Source organism: Solanum lycopersicum, chromosome 9 (assembly GCF_036512215.1).
Source record: "Solanum lycopersicum chromosome 9, SLM_r2.1".
NCBI classification, from domain to species: Eukaryota; Viridiplantae; Streptophyta; class Magnoliopsida; order Solanales; family Solanaceae; genus Solanum; species Solanum lycopersicum.
In genome coordinates, this window is record NC_090808.1 from 57,880,815 (window position 1) to 57,901,006 (window position 20,192).

Consider the following 20,192-nt stretch of genomic DNA (forward strand, 5'->3'; position numbering starts at 1 on the left):
GGAGGATTTTGACTTGAACTAATGGTTGGAAAAATCTTAATATAAATAGAATGATCATGAATTGGAATGAGGTTAGTATTTGAGTATAACTCAGACTTTATTAGGCCATTGTTAATTGATTTCTTACATTTTATTATTGTTTTAGATCAAGAAGGGGCTAAGGCATTATAAGTAGGAAAAACTCAAGTTTTTAAGAGTAGTTAGACTTGTTTTGAGGTAGGTGATAGTTCGTTTATTTTTCAAAGTATGTAACGTGTGCACATTAACTGTTTTCTAGTATTACTTATGTAATGCATCTGTGTAATGTGTGCACATTAACTGTTTTCTAGTATTACTTATGTAATGCATGTGGGGAAACTAGAAGGCTAATATGAAATGTGATAATCTTGAACATGTTTATTTACTTGTGGTTTCAAGTTGGTTGTTAATTGCAATTGTGATTATGTATGTTGTTTGTGATTGATGGTTGACTCAAATAGCACGTCGATAATAAATACTAATGGTTGACTTGAATACCACGTCTTATATGAATCATTAATGGTTGTCTTAGATACCGCATTGGTACACTAACAATACCTTATGTGAAGCAAAGCCCACGAAATTGATGGAGAAAAACTTGGAAAATCAGTCCACTTCCTTAGAGCTTCAAACCTTTATTGAGGAGGTCTTTGGAGAGACACACTAGTTCAACTTGGATTAGTTTCTGAACGTATTGGACATTTCACTTCCAAACACTTTCAAACTCCTCAAACTGACGTCTGACACTATTATTAACCATTTTAGGACTTTAGAACCTTATGACACACGTGTTAGGATCTAATTCAACCTGACTCATTTTAGAGGTGTTACAATCATAGTAAAACGTGTCTAGTTAAGTCAATCGGAATGGTAGAGAGACCTATGCACTTTTCTACAATAGGTTATAAGACTTGAGGAAATTTTTTCTTCTTTCATTTTTTGTGCTATCACTTGATATCAATTGGTATACACTGATCTAAATTGATATCTTTCTTCTTTCACTCTTTTGTCTGCAAATTGTTTATATGATAGGCAATTGTGCAAGGATAGTAACTCCATAAATGTAGCCAACAACAAGGGACGCGACACAGGTATATTTAATTCTCGATCGAGATGTACGAAAGTTGAGAACAAAGAGATTGTATATGTGAAGGTTCAGTGGAAGAATTGTCTAGTTGAGGAAGATACATAGGAATTGCGAAGGAGAGGCAGAACAGTACCCTCGCTTGTTTGAGAATTCACGTACTACACTTTTTTTGTTTTAACTAGTTTTTTTCTTAATTGACGACTTAAGAAGGAATGATAGGTAAATTATATCTATTGTAATGATCCTTTTCAGCCGTTATGGGTAGAATAATAGTGCAAGAATTATATTTAAAACATTTTAGGGTTGAATTGAGAGTTAGAAGTTAGACCATTCGTAAGCAAAATTTGAGTAAGGTTTAGTGTTGAGCCATCCAGTAATGTCTTGTATGGCATGTCTAAGATTAGATCTTGTTTTCTATTATATGAGACATGAAGGAATTCATAAGGATTTTTGAAAGTGAATTCAGGGGAGTAGAACTCTTGGTACCAGACTTGGCGTGAAGGAGTTAGTTTGGAACATCAAGATTTGAATATGTCTCGCAAACAGAGATTTTTGGGGAGAGTATGGAGTTTCCGTCATGTGCAAGCCACTATAATCAGTGTCACACCGCTATAGAAAAAAAATATTCACGCTATGCCGGAACGCTATAGCGCATTGAGTTGTTATATCGGGGTTAATAGGATTATTGTGTAGAAAAGTCCAAAAATCTCTAATTATTCTACATCTTCATTTTTGGGAAAAGGAAAAGTGATTTAGGATAAATTTCCTTAGTTTTTACACCAATTTATTACAAATTCTTATTAACTTATTCACAAACTATTTTAAAAATCTTTGGAACTGCTTACTTTTGATTGCATATGAGATTGTGTGTGAGTAATTAATTGGTTTTCTCATCAAGAGTTAGTGTGGGTGTCACATATAGCGGATCAGAGTCATGAAACTTGTTCGAGCATGTTAAATCTTATTACCTTAAAATTTTCAACTATAATATTGTTCCTCAATGAAATGTATCCTCCTTTTATTTCGCCTTAACCCAATCTATAGAAATAGAGATAACAAAAATACTCTGAAACCATCTAAGGTACTTGTTTTCCTCCTACTAGGAATATGTGTAACTCAAATTGTTGATTTTGAGTATCTCATCATAGACGTACTCTGGTCAGGGCAACTCAACCCTAATGTTATTGAAAAAATTGCTTTTAGCACATCGAAAAAATAAGATCTTAAAATTATTATTTTTATTATATATATATATATATATATATATATATATATATATATATATATATATGTATATGTATATATATATATATATCTTAATTGTTTGTTGTCAATCTTTTACCAATCATTACATACATATTTTCAATTTTTATTAATTGCTTGATATACATTTGATGTAATTGTAATTGAAGTTGTATACAATTATATTTGTAGTTACTTTCTACTGCTTCATTTCTCTAATTCACTTCAATTTGAATTAATCATATTTTAAAATTGGGTCATTAAGATTGACTTAAATTCTTTAGGTGACTCTTAAACATTTCAAGCTCAAGCTAATTAAATTATTAAATAATTAAATTTAATAATACATTTTCTTAACTTTGAATGAATTCTAAAGCGTAACAATCACTATGGTTTAGACTAATTTTTGTAATTAAATGTAATACAAAATATTATACAAATAAAAATGATACTCTAATTAGTATACTCAATCATGTAAAGTCTTAATTTCTTAAATACTCCTACTACTTCTATAATATTTTGATAGTTTGTATAACAATTTATTCAATTGAAAAAAAGAATTAAAATTATAATCAATAAAAAAATATCCAAGATATAAACATTTGTAGCGTTATGTAACACATAATAATTTATATATTTCTATTCCTGCCTTATGAATCACAACAAGAAAATTTATAATTTTCTTACTCACAATTGACAAAAAAATAAAAATCATCATGTATTTAGATATTTATGAGAATAAAATATATACATAAAAAAATATTAAAAATAAACATAAGATCTCTTTTTTTAAAAGTTTGAGTTCAAATCTCTTATTCTTTGAGTTCAAATCTCTTATTCTTTTAAGGAACATAAGACTCTACTATACGCACCTCCGGAATTTGAATTTCGTTGATATCAGATAATAGATCTAACTACAACGTGAACGATTTTTTGAAGAAGTATTTAGAGAGATTTAATCAGAAATGTAAAACAAATTTATTAGTATTTGGGGAGTTAAATAATTAATTAATCTAGTTTAATGTATTTCACGTGTACTATGTTAATGAATAAAAATATATATATAAATTGAATAAATTATTACATGTGTATTTCAATTATTAAAAGTATATAGATAAACTAAATAAATTATTACATGTGTATTTCAATTATTAAAAGTATATAGATAAACTAAAAATATAAATATTACTAAACAATATATTTGAGTTGCAAATTAATACCATTTCTTTTTAACTTCTTAAAAATAATCAATGTCATGTTGCGATAAAAAACTCAAATCATATGTTATATACCAATAATTTCACAGGGTAGATTTGGAGCCAGTCCAATTGTAATAAAAAATAGTCATGTCCATGTTCATTAAGTAAATTATAATATAATGATATAAACCCTCTTCGAAGTATATATATGGTAATAGAATTGTAGAGCAATCATTTTTTCCTCCGACGTTTTACGTTTTTGATTGAAACTCTAATTGCATAATTATTCTCTGCAATAAGTGATGAAAGGAAAATTTCACTTTGTGATCTACTAATTAACATATATATAAGATAAATCTTATAATACAATCAAAGTACCAAAGTAAAATATATCAAGATAACACAATTTAACAATAGAGAAAAGAAAATTTATGATCATAATGCTATCTTCAAATATGGTCAATGACTTGATTATCTTTGGAATTTATCAACATGAACATGTGAAATACATAATCTAACAAATACCATAAAATATTAACAAAGTCTATAATAACGTGTATCAAACCTTCTTGAAGTATAAATGGTACAATAATTGCTAACTTGTGGTTTCATCCTTGACGTCTTGTGATTTTCGAATTGCAACTTGTTAATTGTATTTACCCAATTAGTTTCAAGTGATTGAAATAAAATGTCACTTTAATTCATGATCTACAAATTAACAAAAGTAAAACTTACAACACAATCTAAATATATAATTTTTATTCAAAATATATATAATAAGGAAAAAAGTAAAATATATTAAAACAACATAATTTAACATTTGAGAAGAGAAAAAAGGTCTTCATGTTGATGAACATATTCATATTTATTAGTTCATGTGTAGTACGTAAGCTATAATTCATTTTCTATAGTTCAAAGTGTGCAAATCCTAATCTTATTCGAATACACTTCAAAGTGCTAAGTTATTCTTAAAGCTAAATCAACAAAATTCACATTAAAAAGGAAGAAGTTAAATGGCTGTTTGTTTTAGGTTTAAAATTCTTACTTTTTCACTATAAAGATAATTTATAATATTTAGAAAAAAATATAATAATCGGAGGAAAATAGTGAGAAGACGATTTGTCTAAAGTGAAATTTTTGAAGAGAGAACTATCAAAAATACAATTAAACTATGCCTTTTTTTTAGTTTCATACCTAAACTATCACTTTTTTGTTTGAGAAACACATTTCTCTCTTTTATACAACTCTCATCATGGTATGTGTAATACACACTCTCTCTTTTATTTTAAAGAATTTCCACATCACACTCCACATGGACAAAATATCCAACCTTGACAAAAAATAAATAAAGTATTAGAATTAGCTAAATCAAAAATTAAAAAACTATAATAAAAAAATAATATTTACTTTATAAAATAAAATGTAAAATATTTTTCTTACCCCAACTATTTTTTAAAGTTTTTTTATTTTGCTTAAATTTCTTTTATAAAAGTATTTCATTTTTTATTAATGTCCTCACCCTCATCAAATATTAATTTAGATATTATTTTATTTTCTTAAAAATATAATTCTACCCATCCCACTTAACCCTCCACTTTCAATTTCCCCCAGTGTTTAGATATACATATCGAAAATACTTTTTACTTGCCGCCACAATACTTTTTATAATTTTTAGTTGTTTATGTTATATTCAGTACACTAGTAGAATTTTTTTCCCTAAAAATATATGTACGTGCATATCTAACACAAAATAAGAAAAACAAACAAAAATAAAAATTAGGAGCGGAAAATTAAATAGGATGGGGTAGAGTTTTCAAATGAAATAATATTAGTTTCTATAGGGGGAGGGGGAGGGGGAGGGAGGAGGGGGAGGAGGAAATATGAAATTTTTCCAAATATTTTATAAATGATTTTTTTAAAGGATGGCGTTGTCGCGGGGGAGGGGGTACATGGAGGAGGTGGTGGAGTGAGATAAGAAAAATAATTTAATTCTTTAATTTTTAATTAATATTAATTTTTTTATTATTTAATTTTTATCTAGATAAAATATTTTACGGAAAAGGGCCTAAAATACCCTCGAAGTATTGAAAATGGTACACAATTACCCCTCATCCACCTATTGGCCCCCAAATACCCTTCACATCCACCTTTGGGTCCAAATTTACCCCTTCATTAACGGACCAAAATTAAAAATAATTAAATGATAATTTTTAATTACGTGGCACTCAACCATTGGTTGTAATTTAATTATTTAAAATAATTTTAAACCCACCCATTTTAACTAAACCCGCCCCACTTGACCCAATTTAAAAAAAAACCATTTAATTAAAATACCTAAAACTTTATTCCTCCAATCTTCATAACTTCCATAGACTCCATTGTTGTCTTCTTCTTCTTCTTCATGAAGAAAATGTCAACTTATTCTTCGATTTCTTCAGGTAAGTGTGTAGGAAATGTGATTGCTAGGCCTGGTTGCTGATCATTTTTAAAGGGTGGATTTGTGCTTGATTTGCCTTCTTCATATGGTCTACTTTGTCTCCAGGTATGTCTTATTAAGACGATAGCTTCAGGTATTGAGTTATTTTTTCTGCAATTGTTTGAGTAATTATAACAAATTTTGGAGTAGAGATCAGATGGAGAAAAGTTAAATATCTCAATTTCAAGTGTTTCGTTGCAGCCATTTACTTATCAACTATGGAAGAAAAACCAACAAGATGCTATCGATAAAGTAAAGTCCTGAAACTCTATGACTTTTAGCATCTTCAGTTTTATGGTAACATTGCATTTTTTCAGGTGTGGAACGTCTGTTTTCAATCAATCACATTTCCTACACACTTAACTGAAGAAATCGAAGAAGAAGTTGACGTTTTCTTCATGAAGAAGAAGAAGACAACAATGGAGTATGGAAGTTTATAACGATTGGAGGAATAAAGTTTTAGGTATTTTAATTAAATGATTTTTTTAAAAAAATTGGGTCAAGTGGGGCGGGTTTAGTTAAAATGGGTGGGTAATGGGTGGATTTAAAATTATTTTAAATAATTAAATTACAACCAATGGTTGAGTGTCACGTAATTAAAAATTATTATTTAATTATTTTTAATTTTGGTCCGTTAATGAAGGGGTAAATTTGGACCCAAAGGTGGATGTGAAGGGTATTTGGGGGCCAATAGGTGGATGGGGAAAAATTGTGTACCATTTTCAATATTTCGAGGGTATTTTTGACCCTTTTCCGAATATTTTATCTATGTGGAATGTCATGTGTCAAAAAATTTTCATATAAAAGAGAGAGTGCACTACACACACCACTGAAGTGTGTTTCTCAAACTAACAAGTGATAGTTTAGGTATGAAACTCACACTTTCAATAGTTTAGGTATGAAACTCAAAAAAAAGTGAATAGTTTAGGTGTGTTTTTGACACTTATCTCATTCTTTAATTAAGGGCAGAAAATTCAAATAACATTTCTAAGGACCTTTGTGCATTTAACGTAAGTGTAGTATAGATGTAAAAATTTAAGGAATCCTATAGTGTAATTCTTTAATTACATTCTGTCCCGACAAATTTAGTATTTACAAAAAATTCCTTAAATTTGTTGTGCCGTGATACTTTAGGCTCTAGTGATACATGGTAAGTTTAAACTATTAAGAAAAAAATGGGAAAAATGATACATTTAATGTTGTTACTAAAACATCATAATTTACGGTAACAGATCATTAATCAGCATAAAATTAGCACGTAAGTGCATGTTAATTTCAAATTTTGAAAATAAAAGATTATATCATTAATTTCGAATACATTTTTTATGAACAATCTGTTAAATTTTGAACTACAGTAATTTTATTGTTGTTACAGTGAATTTTTCAAGATGAATACTTCGATTTTGATGAGACATTCCAGAATTTGGGTGAACGAATTGCAGTATGAAAGTTACAAAATCGACGAAATCGTTGTTGGAGATTCAATTTCGTTTTTTAATCTCAAAGCAGCAATTGCAGTCGAGTTGGATATTGATGTATCAAGGAAAGAAATTGAAATTCGATACATTGTTAAACTATATTTTGAACTGAAAAAAAAACGAGCCTGGATTTTCAGTGTATCCATTATGTATTGACACAATTGAAAAGTATAGTGGTACTGTACATAACTTTGATGGAACAGGTGAAGAAATAACGTGTGTAGAAGGCGCAACACATGATACACAGGCTTTGGCAATGGTTGAAACTAGCTTATTTGATTCACCTGAAAAATGCAGAAGTTGGAGTTGCAAATGTTATAATCAATTCAGATATTGTTGATGTGAAGACAGGTCAGATATATAAGGATAAAGCAACACTTGTAGATGTGATGACAAAATATAAGATAAAGAACAACTTCAATTGCAAAGTAAAGAGGTTTGATCAACAAAGGTATGACAGTGTTTGATATTTTAATGTATCATTTGTTCTTTTATATTTTAATTAGTACATGAAACATTACTATTTTAAATGAAACCTATATGTATCATTTGTTCTTTGATATTTTAAGTATCACCATTTCAGTAATTTGTTTTGATACATTGAAATAACTATTTTGATACTTTAATATACTACTACTGATATAGTAAGGACTGTATCAATTTAAACAGTCATATCACAACTAGTAGTTACTTTTCATTAATATTGATACTTTTCTTAAAAACTGGTTGATACTTTTTGTGTAATTCATTGTTTGATTACTTCAAACATTATTGTTGAATATATTATATGATGCAATTGCTATATGCATTAATATGCTTAAAAAATGTACGCAATTATGTGTTGGTATGCTTTTCAGACAAATGTGGTTGGACTATGAAGGTGTCCTGCAGGAAAAAATCTGATATATTCATTGTTAGAAATTTCAATAGTCAACATAAGTGTCCGATGAGGGAGAGGGTATTAACCAAAGTCCAAGCAACAGTCGGATTTGTAAGTGGAGTGACTGCTCCAAAATTGGTCAATTATAAACGAATTTATACTCCAAGAGATATAATTGATGATATTAGAGAATATTATGGGGTTGAAATATCTTACCAGCAAGCATGGCGTGCTAAAGAACGTGCACTCTCCATGATTAGGGGAAAACCATCTGCAAGATATAGACAGATGCCACGATACATACACATGTTAAAAACTGTGTATCCAAATTCTTATATAAGAATGCATAAGACTGAAGAGGATGAATTTATGTATCTGTTCATCGCCTTAAGACCCATTCATTAGGGGATTTAAATACTACAGACCAGTAGTTGTTGTGGATGGTGCACATCTGAGTGGAGCTTACAAAGGGACATTTGTATCAGCAAGCACACTTGATGGCGCAGGTATTATTATTTATAGTAATGATGTGTTTTTATATATTACGTATCAAATAATATAATGTGTGTGTAATCAGGTTGCATGTTTTCATTGGCATATGGTGTTGTTGACACCGAAAATGATTGTTCGTGGACATGGTTTTTCGAACAGTTCAAACATGTATTTGGCGATAGAAAATATATGTGTGTTGTTTCAGATAGAAATGAGAGTATCATGAAGAGTGTGAGGATTATGTTCCCCAATGTACCTCATAATGCATGCATTGGCATCTTTGGAAGAATGTATGTGGAAATTTCAAAAGGAGCAGAAAGGCCATAAGTGATCTATTCTACTCTATGGCCAAGACATATAGAAAGGAAGATTTTGATAAGTTGATGGCCAAGGTTGATAGAATTGATCACATGGTGAATATGCAGGTTACGAAAAGTGGTCAAGAGTTCATGCAACAGTAAACAGAGGTAGAATGATGACTTCAAACATTGCAGAATGTATCAATGGTTGTCTTGTTGAAGCACGCCAATTAACTATATTAGAATTCTTGGAAGAGGTTAGAATTTTTTTTGGATCTTGGCATTGCAAAAACAAAGCAGTAGCCTCATACACAAAGGACACATTAGGTAGAAAATTTGAGGAATTGTTGATTATAAACGCGGCTAAAAGTTCAAAAATGGAGGTATGTATCATTATATAAATACTTTATATTATATATATCTAATTCAGTGTATCATTCTGCATTTTTTAACATGCTTTGTTTTTTTAAAATTATATATTTAAAATTTTTAATGTACACAGGTTGTTCCATCATCTGAATTTATTTTCTCAGTTTATGAAAATGGAAGAAGATATATTGTTTGTCTTGAGCGGAAAGTATGTTCTTGTGGTAGATTTCAACTAGATGAGATACCTTGTTCACATGCAATCGCCGTATTGAAAAAAAAGAATGTCACCGATATGAATCCGTATTGCTCTGATTATTACAAGCCTGATGCATTGACAAGAACATATGAAATTCCAATGGTACCAATGCTAGATAAGGAAGATTGGTCAGATCCTAATAATGTGGTAGCTGAAATTGTGTATCCACCTAGATACAGAAGACCATCTGGACGACCAAGAAAAAGAAGAAGAAAGAATGCAGATGAAAAGATTTCGATGAACACAAACTGTTGTGGACAAGAAGGACACAACAGAAGAACTTGTACTTTCTACCCAAAAGAGAAGTGAATTAGTCGTAATGTTTCTATGATATCAAGAATAATTTATAACTTAAACATTTTAATGAATTTTAGTTTTCATTATAGTTGCAAATTGAACACTTTTTGTTTAGATAAATAAACTTAATAACATGTGGTAATTAAATTTGAAGTTGTGCTTTTGATTATAAATACTTTGTTATTATTGATGTTGATAAATATATTTTTGTCAATATTTGTTTTTAATATAGAATTTTATAAATCTTATGATACACTAAGATATATAAATTTAAGAATTATTAGGTAACATATTGTACATGATGCATATTGTTTATCTAGTGTATCATGTACTTTTTGTAACGACTTGTTTAGTCGTTTTGAACAGCAGATTTTATTTCTGGAAAAACAGGCTGAGGCGACGGACCCCACGACGGACCGTCATGGGCACGACGGACCATCGCAGGGTCTCGTTTCAAAACACTTAGAAAATTTGAAATTGGGTACTGAAAATCGACTCTCTTAACTTCGTAACGGAATGGCAGGACGGACCGTCACAGGTGTGACGGACCGTCACAGACTCTTCAGAGAAATTGAGTCTCTGAACTCTGTGACGGAGCAGCAGGACGGACCGTCGCAGGTGCGACGGGCCGTCACAGGCTGCGTAAATCCCAGTCTGAGTCGAAATTCCTCAATTGTTTTAAGGGACGTTTTTGACTATTCCTGCTTTAATTATAAAGTTAGTGGGTTAATGTTAACAAGTCTAATTACTAGGGGGTTAAAAGAGGTAACCTTAAGTTAATTAGTGGGTTATTATTGCCATCTTTTATTCTTAATTATATACTAATTAGGGTAAAAGAAAGAGGGTTGGAATAAGAAAATTTGAAAGCACAAGAGAGGGAGAAAACGAACGAACAGGGAGAGGAGAAGAACAAAGCTTTGAGAATTTGCTTGCTTGATCACTAGTCTTCGGTGGAGGTAGGTTATGGTTTCTCTTACGATATTCGTAGTAAACTCTTAATAGCGAATGATATGTATTGATAATATTGTAAACCCTGCTATGTGCTTAATTGTATGCTTGCATGAATGTAATTATATAATTGTGATTATATAAGCATGATGAAGTTATTGAATCCCAAATCTTGTAAAACCCTAATCTCTTTGTTAATGATGAGGCCTTGGTATAAAAGAAGGCATGATGAACTAAAATAATGAGATTGATGATGCCTTGGTAAGAAAGAAGGCTTGATGAATTGATAGAAGGAGATTAGGGGATCGGGTGTCACGAACCGACACGTAGATTTAGGGGATCGAGTGTCACGAATCGACACGTAGATTTAGGGGATCGGGTGTCATGAACCGATACATAGATTTAGGGGATCGGGTGTCACGAACCGACACGTAGATTTAGGGGATCGGGTGTCACGAACCGACACGTAGATTTAGGGGATTGGAGTGTCACGTACCGACACAAGAGGATTAATGAATATGAGGGAGCGGAGTGTCACGTACCGACACAAGAGAAATAAAGATAATGAATCTTGAAAGATGTTAATATACTCAATCGAATGAACATAATTCCCAAATGAGTATGGTATTGAGGCTTGAGTCCTCATGTGTGAACTTGACGGTAATTGTTAATGATATAGTACTTGCTGTTGCTACATGTTGAGTATCATAGTTGATTTTATGATATTACTTGGTATATATTGATCTCTATTTTGAGTTGGCCGATGATATCTACTCAGTACCCGTGTTTTTTACTGACCCCTACTTTTATGTGTTCTCCTTGTTTATTTGTGGAGTACAGCAAACGTGCCGTCATCTTCGAATCAACAGTAACTCTAGCCAGTCTTCATTACTCCGGATATCAGGATGAGCTAATGCTTCTAGCTTGGACTGGATCTCCTCTTCATGTCTTGATGCCTTGAAGTTCCGGCATGAACTAGCTTTTATGTATTTTTAGCTTCTTAGAAACTCTTAGATTTAGTAGTTTGAAGTAGATGTTCTTGTGATGATGACTTCCAGATTTTGGGGAAAATAATAGTTATTGAATTGGTTTTTATTAATGAGTTTAAGTCTTCCACATTACTTTATGTTGATATTACATTGAAATGTTAAGGTTTAGATTGGTTGGTTCGCTCACATAGGAGGGTAAGTGTGGGTGCCAGTCGCGGCTCGGTTTTGGATCGTGACACTTTTAGTGTGTGTTTTTGGTACATGTGTATCATTTGCTTTGCACAATGATACATCTCCATTAGATATAAAATACAAAATATTATTGAGGTTATTGTGTACTTTACAATGACTATAAATCATGTATCATGTGATTTTATATACTTTGACTTGTGCAATGCTTTTTTTGATATGCTTTTCTTGAAATATACAGTAAATAACTTTACTTTTAAAAAATAATACCAAATCATATAACTATGCTATTCAATTTACCTAAATATCATGTAAAATTTAAGGATTATAGGGTAACATATTGTACATGATACATACTGTTTAGCCAATGTATCAGGTATTTTTAGTGTGTGTTTGGTATATATGTATCATTTGGTTTTGCCCAATGTATCGTCTCCATTAAATAAAAAATTTAAAAATCTTTATTTCTATGTTTAATTATAAATACTTTGACTATACTTTATTAAAGGAATTAAACCTGTGTGGCGCTATAATACCCGATATTTATATTTTCAAGATAATAATATTTGTTACGTAATGTTAAAAAAAATATTCAGGGAAATTGACAAAACCGAAAAAATAACATTAAAAAGGATCAAAATACTTGTTCAATAACATATAAAAACAATAAATATAACATTAAAACATTGTTTTATCATGAAATACTACACTATGTGAACTAAATCTTCTTCTGGTGGTGGTATGACTATGCCCCTGGATTTTGGTGGATCATCATTGTCGCTAACATATCCGCACTTAGCCTTCTCACTTCCATAACTCCACAGCAATGCTCCATATCTTTGACGTAGGTAATCAGGACTAAAATCAGCATATGATATATTGATTTGGTCACTCATATACTCGGCAAATGCAGTAACATATAACCCACAGTCTCTACAAAAAAATACAGAATAAATTAAAAAATTAATGATATATTAAAAAGGACAAATGAAAAATTCTTGATACTTACAGGCTACCGCATTCCTGTTTAGGATTTTCTTGTGCAAATTCAATCATGAAAGAAACTTGAGGGTCCAGAATTGAACCAGTAATGTTGTCTTTGTATGCATGACAATCAGAAAATTTTGTGCGTTCATTTTCTTCAAAAAATTCACTGTCTAGTAGATAAGAAGGAAGCATTTTAGACAACATTTTTATCTCATGAGGAATTGTTTTTTTCCTTGTGCTAATCGATGAGTCAAAAACCCTCATCACCCTGTTTTTCAACTCAACAATAGCCAACACCCAATGGAATTCTTGATCACAGTTAATTGGGATGTAGACCTCATCTACAAGATGCCATGGTAAAGCAGCTGGTATTCCAAACCCTTTGATGATGTTAATTATTGACCTCTCATGTACAGATAAAACTGAAGCGCGATCAATATGTTCTTGTATAGTAAGACTATCATCATCATCGTCCATGTAATATCTATCATAACAGTTTTTACATGTGACATGAACAAGCAGTGGGTTGTTGTGTATCTGTATTGATCCATGCTGCAAAGTTTTGATTTTTCCGAAGGTAGTAAAAAATCACATCGATGTTCTATAAACAAAATGAAAACATAGTAAGAAATGATATACATCTAAACAATATAAAAAAAAGAAATATAATTATTAGAATATAGTATGATAATTTTGCAAAGTAAATAGTATGATACTTCTGCAGAATGTATCATTGCTAATTAAATAGTATGATACTTCTACAGAATGTATCATGTTATTATAATATAGTTATGACTGATACATACTTGATAAATAGTTTAAGATTTTTACCTCATCAGACCAACATTTGTTTGGCTGTGACATGGCATAAAACCAATTCTTGTTCATTGGGAAAGCAACAACAAAGTCCATCATCATAAATTCAAAAGAAGAAGATTTTGATCTGTATTTATCGTCCAATGGGTTCCTGCATATATGATACATAAGTTTTGAATATATGTACATGATACATAACACTCACTTAATTACAATTTTTATATAACAAAGTATCATGAATTAGTTATATAAAAAATAATTAGACCTAACACTTGCAAAAATAATGTATAAAACTTACTTATTGTTATGATTTTTTAGAAGCCCCCTTGACAACCAATTCATGTAATCCTCAGTAAGTTTCGCCGAAACTTGATCTGTAATGCAACATTCTTCGAACGGGAAATGGAGTCGAGTCATATCCTTCAATTTCTCTTTTCCCTTCTCGCTTGACCCAAAAAAAGTACAATATGGAGATTGAATCCTTCTCGAAGGCATTCTATTTCTATGCGTAGGAGTGACTGAATCGGTTTTAACAGCAATCTCCATTATTGGAATATCAGTGGGTAATTGACTGTCGCTAGTTATATTCTGCGGATTGTAAGAATATAATGGTCTAGCATTAGTAGGATCTTTACCCAAATCTTTGATAAGCGCATCTATTGCTGCTTGAGTTGATGGCGATATTGTTGTTGAAATGGAAGATTCCTGTATAATATGATGTAATGATTTTTAAAATAAATTTGTGTGTAATGAAATTGTGTGTCATAAATCAAAATTGAAAAATCTAACGATGCATCCATTGTTGTTTTTTCGGGTAAAACATGAGGGATGTTGTGTTGAACATTGTCATCAACATCTTGCTCCATGATATGTTCATTTAAATCTTGGTGCGATTGATGTGCGTCACCATCCTGAATATGCAGTTTTGAAATAAAAATTGTTAATATAATTTGTGCTGATACGTAACATTGATTATAATCACATGATACACAGTCTTGAGTAAATGTGCATGATACATGACAGAATTTAAAATGAAAAAGAAAGTGTCCATGATACATAGCATTGACTATATGTGCATGATACACGACATACATTAAAATGGAAAAATAAAGTGTCCAATGTATCATAAACATTACCTTTGGAGTATCACTGACTAGTTGTTCACCCTCATTTACGGAAACACCAACACCATCCACAGCGACATCCCCTGCATCCTCGACGATTTGATGTTCACCATTTTTACCAGAAAAACCAACAACATCCTCTGCTACACCAGACATATCAGAAAGATCAATTGGTATTTGCTGAGATGTTTGTTTGTCAGACTGAAATGTGCTTGTATTAGCCTGAAAATTTATGTTTTTCTTGCCTATAGATTACATCAGCTGGGAGTGATTTGCTTTTATCAATATAATCAGTTCCTCAAATTTCTTGTCAGCCTACAAATTGTAGATACATTTAGGATAAAAAAATTTGTTTAAAAATAACAAAATAATTTACTTACATAAGTTTTCAAATGTCCTTTCAACTCTTCAATATGTGGATTTATATTGTTGACATTCTGTGAATCTGCAGACCCATGAACATCGGCAGCAAGGTTCGGAGACACGTCTGGAACAGAACCATGTACATCAGCAGTCGATTTTGGTGACACGTGTGGAATAGAACCATGTACATCATCAACATTCGAACTTGGAGGAAGATTTGACATGGAAACATGTACATCATCATCCGGTATCAGAGACACATTTGATTGATCAGGCTGGTTATGTTCTGACACCTTTTTTTTTTGAATAATCCCTTTTTTTCTTCTTTTTGGCGGTGGTGGAGGAGATGTATCAGACACTCTAGAATATGTCCTCAATAACTGTTCGGGAGGTTTTGTGTAGAAATTATCAAAATCATCTTCCTCATTTGGTTGTACTAATGGTAGTGATGAAGAATGAGCATGTTCAACTTGAGCAAGGTCAAAAGCTTCAATTTCCTCTGCTGTTGGGGCAATGTTTGAACATGCATTCTGAATGTATCACAACACATAAGATAGTTTAACTGTTAATACAATAATATTTCATAATGTATCACAAGACATAAATAACGATATTCCATATACAAAAATAAAATTTTACCTCTTGGAAAATGGTAGACATAAGCATTTCAAACTTTGCCTTTTCAGACACAACTCTCCAATTGCACATTCTTGGGATGACATTTCGTTCTTTCACAGCTATTTCAGAATTTAAATTGGATGAACATTCGTATATCCAAATGTTAAGTGCATATGGCATCCCATATAATCAATACAACTTTTTACTAACATCAAAATCCCGTCTAAGTGAACCAATTAGTTTTGAAAATGATAGCTGACCCCAAGGAAACTGCTGATATCTACCATCTTTAACCATTAGAAAGTCGACAATAGATATAGCTGTATTATCAAGAGTAGCTAATACAAATGTATGAATAAATACAGTATAGACATTTGGAGTACATCCTGATTGTTCTCCTAATTACCCATAGTGACTGCACCAGGAAAATACTTTTGAAAAAGCATACAATTAGTTTGTTCTGGGTATTTGAAATCATTGATATTTCCTTTGACCTTAAGTCCTGTTAATAATGCAAATTCATCTATACCAAATTTCAGGACACACCCGTTGGAATGTCTAATATGCAACACATTAGGGTTGCTTTGTTACAATTCTAAAAGCAATAAGCACTTAGTTATTTGGCCCTGAAAATTACATTTAGAAATGTCTAAAAAGGGTCCAAAAATTGTATCCTTAAACATTTGGATAACATTATCCCCTATGTATTTTTCAAAGTCCCTTAGGAAATTGTTGTTAAAATTGACAGCAAACCTTATTGGATGTGTTGGTATCTTTTTTATCTTGTACTTCAGTGGATGCAATTTGAAAATAAAACAGCAAATTATAACGATATTGAAATACAAATACTAAATAAAACAACTAATACCTTACTGATGCATGATATCAGTTTTCAGAAATTCATACTACATGAATAACATGTGATACATATCTACTACATGTATCAGTGCGGTGACTAAACATTATAACATGTGATACATATCTAATACATGTAGCAGTACATCGACTAAACACTATACACACTGATTCTATATGTATCATCAAGCACAATTGATGACACAGTTATTAAACTTAGTGAATGATACATTATAACAATTTTCAAAACATGTATCAGTACATAAACTAAACAACTAATACCTTACTGATACATTATATCAGTTTTCAGAAATTCATACTACATGAAAAACATGTGATACATATCAACTACATGTATCAGTGCATTGACTAAACATTATAACATGTGGTACATATCTAATACATGTATCAGTACATCGACTAAACACTGTACACACTGATTGTATATGTATCATCAATCACAAGTTAATGACGCAGTTATAAAACTTATTGAATGATACATTATAACAATTTTCAAAACTTCATGATACATATAAAATATTATGATACACAACTAATTCATGTATCAATTCATCATCTAAAACACTATACACACTGATTCAAAATGTATCAGCAAGCACCCTTGATTCCTTAGACTTTTTACTAATTTCAACAACGTTTTAAGTACCAAAATACTAACCCGAGACAATGTAGGCCTAACAACAACGTTTGCTGCTTCTTTTTTCTTTTTTTTGTTGTATTTTGACAACCTTTGATTTTGATGTTTTGCCAGAGTCTTTGTTTGAATCCTTTTGAAGATTCATAGGATCATGCAAAGACTTTTTCCTATTTTCTTTCCAATTTTCATCGTCAGAATCATATATCCTTCTATTAATTAACGGATCCATTACTATGATGTAATAGAACAATTAACAAAAACAAAAAAGAGAAGAAAAGAAGAACTGATGATGGATTAAGAATAAAAAGATGCTGGTTTAAGACTATGATGGATTAAGAAGAAAAAGACGATGATGGATTAAGAAGAAAAGGAAGAAACCAATAAAATATGTTGGGTTAAGAAGAAGATGACGATTATGGAGAAAGAAGAACTGAAAACGTGATGGAGTAAGAACTGAACGGGATAGAAATTGTTCAAATTTTTGAAATTTCAACTTTTTTGAATTTTGAAATTCAAAATTTCAAAATTGGGTCTTTTATTTAAAAATAATTAAAATTAATAATTATAAAATCCAAAAACTGATTTAAAAGGTTGAGTGTTTTAATGGAGAAAATTCAAAATCCAAAAACTGATTTAAAAGGTTGAGTGTTTTAATGGAGAAAAAATAGGCATTAAAATGGGTAATTGTGTATTATAGGAGAGAGAATGTTATGTATCTATAAACTTACACTAAAATTAAAAAAAAGGGAATTATGTAATATTTAAAAAAAGAAGGGAAAATTAGAGAATATAAAACTTATAGGTGTGTATTTAAGTTATTTTTCCATAGATAAATTGATAGATAAATTTTTGGTTGTTTAATGATATTTAAAAGTTCTTTAATATGCAATAACTATTTTTCTATGGTAGATCATAATATTTTCTCTCATGTAATTTCGTATATGTCCATATTTGGACTCGAGCTTACACATGAATGGGCCATGGAGGCCCAAAATGTCGTTCTTCTCTTAAATTAGCCTCATCATCATTGTGGAAAGGAAGCTAAAATAAAGGTTGAAGGGTGCTGATATATAATAGATATACAACTGATTTGCAAATATATATAGGTGATATACAAAGTCAAAAATGGGCTGGCTGCAGCATTAGGTCTCGCAATTGCAGTGAGTAACATGGTGACAATCATATTAGTTTGGCAAAAGGGTCTGGCAGACCCCTATACTTGTATATGTTTGTATTCTGCATCCTTTTACTTAACCATTTATCAAATAAACCCTTAAACTCAACCAAAAACAAAATTTTAAACCCTTCCTAACATGTGTGTAACTCACTCTCCATTGAATAGATGACATGTCAAATCCATGTCATTATAATTAATAATAATTATTATTTTCCTTACTAATCGTTATTTGAGAAAATTATTAACTAAATTTATTAAATATAAGATAAACGAATAAGAATTTAATTTATTTCATAAAAGTAAATCAGGCTCGTCTTCTCCGACCTTCAAAACCAGCACTTCTAAGCGGCACTCCACCAACACCGGCCAAAAAATCTTTCGCCATCGTGGTCAGTTCCTCGTGTAATCTTTCGCCTCGTTCTCTGTTTCACTGTTTTCCTTTCTTCACACCACTGATGACCCTCTGCGAACCACCAAAAATAGAGGCTCCTCTCCATCCTCTCAGCGTACCAACAGACTTCATCGCCTCCCATTCCAACGAAAAGGGACCAACCGTCGTCTCTCTCCCTCTCACACCAAAGAACCGGCAAGCACCACCGTGAAACAAGTGCTGCTTTCTCCCTACACTAATAATCTTCATGAAATTTGATGTCACGAAAGAGTCAATGTCAAGATCGGCTAAACAAGATAATGAAAGGGTGTGGATAAGAAAGAAAAATGAGGTTGGGGCAGCGATGAGGTGGCTGAAAAAAAAAGGTAGTGTGGGGAAGAAGATGAAGTTTTTTTCTTTTCAATTTTTTTTCTATAGTTTTAATTATTTAAAATTAAAATTTTAAATTTTAAATATCATGTTCACTTGCCTTTACATACGTGTGGTTACACTCTCTTGCCAATTCATCTATATTAATGCCACATAAGGATGATCAATGGTCAGAGGAGTTTAATATGTTGTGTTAGTTGAGTATAAGGGTTCAGTTGACAAAATATTAAGTTGAAGAGTCCACGTAAACCCATAAAAGTATAGGGTCTACTAAATCATTTCGTCTATTAGTTTCAGTGAATTCAACAACTCATTTATCTTATATCTTCTCAATAGGAAATCTTTGTGAGCTCGAAATCAATTTCCATTGTTGTTATTTGATGGAGGAGTGTGTTGGGACGCCACTAGGTCTATTTTAGGACTTGTTTGAGCTCTATTTTTGAGGCACACATTTCTTTAGTTGGTTGGGACCGATTGTCCAAGTTAATATCAATTTTTTTTGCATGTGTCCAACAATGCCATTTTTTGCTCGTTTGTAGTTCCCGTTTTTGAATTATCACTTTCCGAATGTCTAAGCTTTGGTATGGGATGATAAATTTGATAGTGCATCATCAT

General features: G+C 31.2%; 2 protein-coding genes across 2 annotated transcripts; one reads left to right on the top strand and one right to left on the bottom strand.

Moving 5' to 3' along the window:
• The first annotated feature begins 9,548 nt into the window (after nucleotides 1–9,548).
• On the top strand, nucleotides 9,549–10,105 carry LOC138338615 (uncharacterized). Its single transcript, XM_069289594.1, has 2 exons — nucleotides 9,549–9,554; nucleotides 9,674–10,105. The coding sequence occupies exons 1-2, from the start codon at nucleotides 9,549–9,551 to the stop codon at nucleotides 10,103–10,105; spliced, it is 438 nt and encodes a 145-aa protein (XP_069145695.1).
• Nucleotides 10,106–12,923: 2,818 nt separating this feature from the next.
• Nucleotides 12,924–19,202, bottom strand: LOC138338616 (uncharacterized). The gene is made up of 11 exons (XM_069289595.1): nucleotides 19,142–19,202; nucleotides 16,534–16,629; nucleotides 16,334–16,465; nucleotides 16,149–16,246; nucleotides 15,527–16,039; nucleotides 15,159–15,368; nucleotides 14,844–14,933; nucleotides 14,321–14,727; nucleotides 14,038–14,173; nucleotides 13,229–13,758; nucleotides 12,924–13,152 (listed from the first exon to the last, which is right to left on the bottom strand). The coding sequence occupies exons 1-11, from the start codon at nucleotides 19,200–19,202 to the stop codon at nucleotides 12,924–12,926; spliced, it is 2,502 nt and encodes an 833-aa protein (XP_069145696.1).
• Between the last annotated feature and the right edge of the window lie 990 nt (nucleotides 19,203–20,192).